Source organism: Fusarium oxysporum, chromosome 14 (genome assembly GCF_000149955.1).
Source record: "Fusarium oxysporum f. sp. lycopersici 4287 chromosome 14, whole genome shotgun sequence".
Classification (NCBI taxonomy): Eukaryota; Fungi; Ascomycota; class Sordariomycetes; order Hypocreales; family Nectriaceae; genus Fusarium; species Fusarium oxysporum.
Window position 1 is genome coordinate 1418088 of NC_030999.1, and position 8650 is coordinate 1426737.

The 8650-nt window shown below is 50.8% G+C and overlaps 1 protein-coding gene across 2 annotated transcripts; it reads left to right on the forward strand.

The window, feature by feature from the left end:
- The first annotated feature begins 3902 nt into the window (after positions 1–3902).
- FOXG_16409 (uncharacterized protein) lies at positions 3903–7758 on the forward strand. Of its 2 annotated transcripts, none has more exons than XM_018396431.1 (2): positions 3903–4297; positions 4712–7758. In XM_018396431.1, the coding sequence occupies exon 2, from the start codon at positions 5142–5144 to the stop codon at positions 7251–7253; it is 2112 nt and encodes a 703-aa protein (XP_018257304.1). In that variant the 5' UTR covers positions 3903–4297; positions 4712–5141; the 3' UTR covers positions 7254–7758. The 2 variants fall into 2 exon arrangements, with proteins under 2 accessions (XP_018257304.1, XP_018257305.1); XM_018396432.1 differs by having other exon boundaries at positions 3903–4178.
- The last annotated feature ends 892 nt before the right edge of the window (positions 7759–8650 follow it).

Here is an 8650-nt window from a genome sequence, read left to right on the forward strand (position 1 = left end):
GCCGCATGCTCGGCAAGCAGGTTGGTCTCCGACACAATTGACTTTCCGAGATTTGCATCTCGGAAAGGTAAAGCTGCATCTACGGGGTCTTCAGGAAGTGATTGCCGAACCTGTTGCTGACGGAGTAGAGATTCCGGCGTCTGTATTTGGAGCGGCACGACTTTGATTAGACGACATCCTGGGCAAAAGACTATGATACTTTGAGTTCAGATAGACAAAGTTCAGGCCATGGAAATCATTAGAAAGTAAGGTTGAAACCTTCATAATCGTAGGTCCTCTAGTTGCCCAGAGAAATTAACTTGAGAAGCGCCATATAACTGCTGGCGGTTTTAAAAATGCGGCGCGTTGTTACCTAGGCTCCGCAGTATATGTGGAGCTATGTATCTCTAAAACTGCGACCGGTCTCTCGCGCGCCGATGCAGCATTATCCCAGTTATGCTCAAGGTAAAGTCGGCGACCACCAAGTATCGGGTTGATAAGGAACGGCGGAGTTTGCGGAATCCATATACAGGGGGATGCAAAAAGTATTCGCAGGTGTGTAAGTCGCCCTAGCTCTTCTACTTAGTAGCTTGGCTTTGCTTAGGTACTTGACACTAGGATATCCCGCTGATTTAAATGTAATGTAAGGTATTGAGGACCTGACAAGCTACCCCTGACTAGCTTCCGAGCATCAGATCTACTTACACACCTGCGAATACTTCTTGCATCCCACTGTAGTTTGTGTTTGATAGTTCATCAACGGTAGTCGCAAGAACCCGACGTGATGATGATGTAGGCTCGGCATTCGGGCAAATCAATGAAACCGACCCTTGTCAAACGGATGACTATTACTTCCCAATACGGCAAGGGATACTAAAATAGGCTTAACCTTAAGTGTTGTTAGAAGAGATTATCGTTAAGGCTAGCATCTACAGTGGGATGCATTAATGTGGCACGCACAGCAGAGGGGCACATAAGAGAGGATTAAAAGAGCCTTGATTCTATCATAGGAGGGGGCCAGCAGAGCTCCTTATATACAGATGGAGCATCAGATCCTTGTCAGGGAAGCTAAACCGATCAGGGCTACCCTACTTTTGACAATTAAGTTTGATTACCGGGCGTGTATCTTCTTTTGCCGCTAGCCTCTTTGAGCCGGATACCACGTGCATATCAGCTTGTACACAGCTAATAAGAATATAGTGATTGGCTAGATCGAGCTTCTTCCTCAGATTAGAAGCAGGCTGGACTCCAAATAGGCTAGACAGGAGGTATGAGTACTTCAAAAGGTATTCAAACTTATTGCATCCCACTGTATCTTCGACTGACTCATTCTAGGACTTGAGTCCTAGGGTCCTAACGTATCTGACCACCACTCCGCCCACCCCTCCATACCGCCCCACCTGCGATAGCTTCATTTCCGTTCCAACGCATTATGTAGATTAAATCTCAAATTATGAAAATAGCTTCAATTCAATTGAGATTTTGGGTATTGACTAAAAAACTCCTGCTCAACCGACTGCTTTTTCCTCCGCTTCGGCGGACGATTTTCCGCCGCGGCTTCGTCATTTAACTTCCAAGTGTTCATCTCGGGCCGGTCCTTCGCTATAACAAGATTATCAACGTGAGGAAAAGCCTTGTTCGGGTCCCAATTGACCTTGCAACGGCCTGACGGCTTAAGACCAGCTATTTGAGCTTTCTGTACGGCGATTCTTTGCTCCTGGAAGACTGTAGACGCACCTCTTTGGTCCAGTGACTTTCCTGCCTTCCGGAGGATCATTCTAACGTCCCTTTCAGCATTCCCTGACGACCAATCGACCCGTTGGAGTAGTCTTTCTATATCGCGGCTTGACGAGGGCGTATTAAAGATATCGCGATCGACTTCAACCGTGATTGGTGGTGTTGTGGGAGGCTGAAAAGTCGGTCCGCGACGCTCTTTGGGCTTCAACCTCTTTATAGCTTGATCAACATCGACTGGGTATATCCCTGATGCTCGAAACGCCTGTCGGATGTTCTCTGGACCGAAGGCTTTCTCAGAAGCTATTTTATATGCCTGTACGAAGATGTGTTTCTGTCTATTTGATGTCGCTTCGTAGGTCTCCATTTCAGCTGTCTCTTCTCGATAGTATCTTTTCAACGAAGAAAAAAGACCAAGGTCCAGCGGTTGAGTGATATGTGACGAGTGCGACGGCAGCCAACTAAGCCATACCTTGTTCATCATTGCCTTCTTCATGAAGACGGGACTTATATGAGTCTTATGTTGATCGAGGACTAATAGTCGCCAGGAAGACGGGTCTTTTGGACGAGTCTCGGGCAGATAAACGTCGTAGAACCACCGTAGCAATATTTCTGTATTAGACCAGCCTTTCTCGCTGCAAGTGAACTTCCAATCCGGTATATCCCTTGGAAAGTACTATCCCTGTAGCGATAATCCTGTAAATATTACCGTTGGGGTCAGTCGGCGACCGTCAGCAGATATCGTCTCTAATATCGAGATCCAAGCGGAATCGTCTGACTGTATCTTCTCTGACGAGCTCGTCAGGACCGTTCCAGCTACTATGCCGGCTATAGTTTCCCCTTCTTGGACTCCAGTCTCGTCGAGGTTGTGCATACGGTCTGTACCAATTGATAAGTCAATAATAAGACGCCTGAGTCCCTCATAATACTCCCTCAGTCCCTCTTCCGTAACAGACTTCTTCCTTGCGACCGAAATAAGTCGTGATGGCTTCAACATAACGCTGTTATGTCGTTTGAAGAATCGGTTTACCCAATTTTTCCCTAGATGACTTCCACAGCCGTTCAATTCAGCAAGATGCTGGGCATATTCATGGATCTCCTTCTTTAATAACGGTTGGGAATACATTTTCCGTATTAATATAAGGTCGATGAGTTCCTGTTCCTGTTGCGGCGTCAGCGAGAGGTATTTTTGGTGTTGTAAACGCGTCGGTTGCGCGCCACCGATCCGATCCCTTAAAGTCGACCTCGGCACAGTCTCCCACTTAGCTGCACCGCGAACGCCCCTCGTAGAGGCCTCAGAAATTGCTCTGGAAATTCTCAACTCACGATCCATGATAAATGAAGCTATTCTGAAAATTTGGCTTTTTTTGATGCATAATTGGCAAAATAAAGTGCACACATCATCGATAGCTGTTGTGGTGTTGAGACTATCACCAAATGGGCGGAGTGGTGGTAAGATACGTTAGATGACAGTCCTACGATTTAAGCTTTAGGACGTCAAAATTTATCTTTAATCTTGAACCTTAATCCTGAAGTTAAAGGGGAACCATCAATTCTTCCAACAAGCGACGGAGAAGACGGGACGCGGAAACCTGCACATTTCTACAACTGCCACAAAGCGTTAGGCTGGGTTTGGGTTAGTTGCGTCTTTGGTGTGTTGCCCTTTTGGGAACACCAGGTTTTGGGCTTGGAAAACGGTCCATGGTCAAGGACCAGGAGAGGCGATCACTATGCCGGGAGATTTGGTTCTCCTTTCTCTTCATTCTTTTATTGGTCATTCTTGGTTGTATCATTCATCTCATTCATTTCTTTTATCGAGGAATATTGGACGACGCAAAGACAACACTCTCAACCTCCATCCGGATCCGTGTCTCCCGCTTTGGCCCCATGCCCGGCCCTGTTTGAAACAACCGTGATGCCGCATGGCCAATGGCAATCCCCTCACTCGCCCGTGCTAGCCCCCGTCTGCTCATATACTGAGATCATGGATGGTTCCTTCTCGATGGGTGGCGGACAGAAATGCCGGCTGCCACCCGTCGGCAGTTGAGATCCAGAGATCCATGGCTCGGCATCAAGCTACAATATCTCCCGCTACTACGACGACATACCCTGTCCGCTGCGATATTGCGCACAATGGCGCGAGGACCCACCCCCTCTCATCTCTTCTTGTGTCTGGGACCAGAGTCATCAGTCCATGTCACATATAAGACCGATCTTGATCAAAAACGCCCGTGACTACCTCTCTTTCGCGTTTCCCTTCTCATCTCCACCCACCACCCACTGTCCTTTCTGTGTGAACACGCGTGTACATGTGTCTCTTTCTTATCTAACACAACTTCGTTCCTTTTTTTCAATTTCTTTTTTATATATCCCACACACTTTTTCTGCCCTTTTTAGAGATTTCGCGAACTGCTCGTCTTTCGTTTTGCGACTAGTTTCTAGCCTGCCCTTTGGCCTGGCTTCTGGTGAGTGGTTCTTGGGCGTGGCTGGCGGAAAACACTTCAGAGACGGCGCAGAACGCGTTTTGCTTTTCGAGATTTAAGATCGGCTATAAACGGCTTCGAGCGAAGAGAGGCTTGATTTGGTTAGTTGAGTGAGAATTGAGATCGCGTGGTCTCACCACCAAGAGTACGAGAGGCTCTGGCCACTCAGAGTAGTCGGAATAGGGGCACTTGCACTGGCGACACCAGTAGTCAACTGCCAACTCCTCACATTTCACCCACGTCATTTTCATTCACCTGCGTTATTTGGCTTTGTTTACTCTTTCATTCGCTCGTTGTCTTTCATTACCGTCGCTCATTGTTTGCTCACTTCCCGCCTCATTCGTTCCTTTCCCCACAGCTGTCGAGAGCTTCATTCGAGCGCGAGACACAGATTTAACTCCTCGCTGCATCCCCAAAAGAATTGACTACTCAACGCTCGTTTCCCCTCTACATTCGTTCAAGACACGCTCCTTTCATAAGACCGAGCACACGGCTGACCTCGCCACTCTCTACAGCCCGTTGCCGGAACATCCACACTCGTTCTTGAAACCCCCCCCCGGACACCGTTTAGCGGGTTCTACATCGCCATCATGGGGCTCTCGACCATCTTCACCGCCGGCCTCCTGGTCATGCGCCTGTTCTCTCCCCCCGCGTCTGCGGCCCCTCAGTCCGCGGCTCCAGCGTACCCCATGGGAGATGTCAACGCCTACGCCGGCTTGTCTCACGCCAATTCGTCTTACGGTGACTCGTCTTGGTGGCTCGCGACCATTGAGCGCCAGGGCAAGGTTGCCTACGGTGGCTCGGTCGACTACAAGGTCTTCCGCAATGTCAAGCATTACGGCGCCAAGGGTGATGGCAGGACCGACGATACCGAGGCCATCAACGCGGCCATGGCTGTGACTCCAGCACTGTGACTCCCGCTCTTACTTCCCCCCTGGTACCTACATGGTCTCCAAGCCTATTCTCCCCTTCTACTACACCCACATGATCGGCAATGTCAAGTCTCTTCCCGTCCTCAAGGCCGCCGCCAGCTTCAAGGGCCTAGCCGTCATCGACGCCAACCCCTACGACGACCAAGGCAACAACTGGCATACCAACCAGAATAACTTCTTCCGCCAGATCCGCAACTTCAAGATCGACCTCACCGGCATGCCCAAGACGTCCGGCGCCGGTATCCACTGGCAGGTCGCCCAGGCCACGTCGCTGCAGAACATCGAGTTCCACATGATCGAGGACCAGAGCGAAGAGAACGCCCAGCAGGGTATCTTCATCGACAACGGCTCTGGCGGCTTCATGACCGACCTCACCTTCATTGGTGGCAAGTATGGCGCTTTCGTGGGCAGCCAGCAGTTCACCACCCGCAACATGACCTTCCATAACTGCAAGACCGCTGTCTACATGAACTGGAACTGGGCCTGGGCTTTCCACGGCCTCCACATAGATGGCTGCGGCATCGGTATTGACATGACCTCCGGCGGGAACGCCCAGAGCGTCGGCTCCATCCTTCTGCTCGACAGCAAGATCTCCAACACTCAGGTCGGCATCGCGACCGTCTACAACCCCGATCAGGTTGGCACCAACGGCACCCTCATCCTCGACAACGTCGACATGTCCTCCAACGTCCACATCGCTGTCAGGAACGCCAGAACTAACGCCACCATCCTCGCCGGTAACGCCCAGATCGACTCTTGGATCCAGGATCGCACCTACGTTGGCGGTGACGGCAAAGCTGTTCAGGATGCCCATTCTCCCATCCGGAAGCCTGCCGCTCTCCTCGACAGCAATGGCCACGTCGTCACCAAGAGCAAGCCCCAGTACAACAACGTCCCCGCCTCCAAGTTCGTCTCCGTCAAGGCCAAGGGCGCCAAGGGTGATGGCACCACCGACGACACTGCTGCTGTCCAGGCTGTCTTTGACAGCATCGCTGAGGATGAGATTGTCTACTTTGACCACGGCGCCTACGTCATCACCGACACCGTCAAGATTCCCAAGAATGTCAAGGTAGTTGGTGAAGTCTGGGCTCTCATCATGGCTGGTGGTGACAAGAACTTCAAGAATCAGGCCAACCCCAAGCCTGTCTGGCAGGTTGGTGAGGAGGGTGACGTCGGCAACGTTGAGATGCAGGATCTCATGTTTGAGACCCTTGGTCCCCAGCCTGGCGCCATTCTCATGCAGTTCAATGTCGCTGGCGAGACTCCCGGCTCTGCTGGCCTCTTCGACGTCCACTTCCGCATCGGTGGCTCCGCTGGCACCAGGCTCCAGTCCGACACCTGCCAGAAGACCCCCAAGGTCAAGACCGAGCCCAACCCAGAGTGCGAGGGCGCCTTCATGCTCGTCCACGTCACGTCCCAGGCCAGCATCTACATGGAGAACACCTGGCTCTGGGTTTCGGACCACGAGCTCGACCTGTCGGACCACTCCCAGATCAACATCTACAATGGCCGCGGCATCCTCATTGAGAGCACCAAGGGCGCCTGGCTCTGGGGTACCGCCTCGGAGCACAACGTCCTCTACAACTACCAGCTCACCAGCGCCGCCAACGTCTACATGTCGCTCATCCAGACCGAGACGGCCTACATGCAGGGCAACCCGGACGCCACCGTGCCCTTCACCGCCAAAGCCAAGTTCTTCGACCCCGACTTCTCGGCGACCTGCACTGGCGACTCGCAGAAATGCGCTCGCACCTGGGGTGTCCGTGCGATGGACTCCAAGGACATTTTTATCTACGGTGGTGGTCTTTACAGCTTCTTTGACAACTATGATCAGGAGTGTGTTCCTCTTAACAACTGCCAGGACAACATTATCAGCCTTGAGGGCTCGCAGGTCCACCTTTACGGCATCAGCACCAAGGCCAGTATCAACATGGTCACGGTCGATGGCCAGTTTGCGATCCTGGACTCGGACAACCGCAACAACTTCTGCGCCGCTGTTGCTCTGTTCTCGTCCTATGATGGCGAAGTTGACGATAGCTCAAACCCCGCTAGTCCCACGGAAACTTGGGCACAAGACACCACGAACGGTGGTGGATTGACCGTCACGCTTCCCACAGTGTTGTGAACATACCACACACCTTGTACATACGCACACTGCGTTTCGACTTGTTTCTACTTCTGCTTCTGCTTCTTCGTTTGAAGCTTCGCTCACGTGCTTCTCTGAGAGATCGGAGATGGGCCATGAGGGCGCATGCTCGACACTTCAGCCCATCGAGCTTTGGTTCAGCAAGGCATGTTATGGACTTAGTTTTCGGTGGTGGATACCGCAGCTAACGTAGCTCATATTGATTTCATAATATGTTGGGAACATTTTGAATCCTTTGACTAGTCGGCGCCGGGTTACTGAATCTATGCCACGGCGTCGTGTCTTCAGGTGTGTATCAACTTCGTCAGTCGCGGACCCAAATCTACGCTCCTGGCCCATAAGGATTCGATATTTAGGGAGGAGTATGAACAGATAGATCAGATTGGATAAGCCTAGCACCGTAATAGAACGCATTGTCACGACGTAGTCGGTAGTAAGAAACTTCAAGAAGGCATCAGAAATCCCTACTTATTTAGAACGCCAGATCGTGTCTTCGTGCTGAGCATATCTACTCACACTTTACGCGACGTGCAGAAGTGTCGGATATTGGGGTGAATTGTATCTTGTTCATCTTGTTCTATATCTGCTGTGTCCCTCTTGCTACTTGAGGGTTACAACTAAACCTAGTTAGGAAAGAGATTTTTGACGGTAATTTACCAGTCAATTAAAGTTTATGACGTCAAAAAGGGTAACCCTACTGCCGAAAGCATCAGCGTCGGCAAAGGTCGAAATTTACGATACCGAACTGCGAGGGTCTCCAAAAGGATTACTTCCTCTTTCGTTTCTCGTTCGACTCACAAACTTGCACACCGGTAAATCAGTGGCTCTCGATTTGCACACTCAGCGCTAAAATATAGCGTCCTGTCTAGGTAAGCATGTTCCGCAGAAAAAGGGGCACTAGGACAGCAGTCCACAATCGATATACCACGTCTTTGTGGATAACCTCTTCTCGTCGCCGGACCTTTTTCTCTCTCTTCGTCAGCACGGCCACGGTACTACAGGCTCAGCCCGTCCTAACTGTGGCATCGATAAGAAGCTTGCAAACTACAAAATGAAGGATCAATCAGGGAAATCAGGGTTCAAATTCAAATGAGATCAGGGTTGTGCCAACCCCTGATAACCAGGTAGGAACCCTTGACACTCTTGGCTATGCTTCCCTTATCAATATGCCTGCTTATCCAATAGGTGAACCAAATCGCATGGAAGGATAATGCCCTCGTACTATTCCAATCTACTATATTCAAAGGCGATGAGAAATGTGAGCGCTGGAGGAAGAGGCCATCAACCAAGAAGGCTACGGCACGGCCGATACAGCGAATTTTTGGTGACGAGGCAGTCAACCTGATATCAATCCCTACAGTCGCTGCTACTTATAA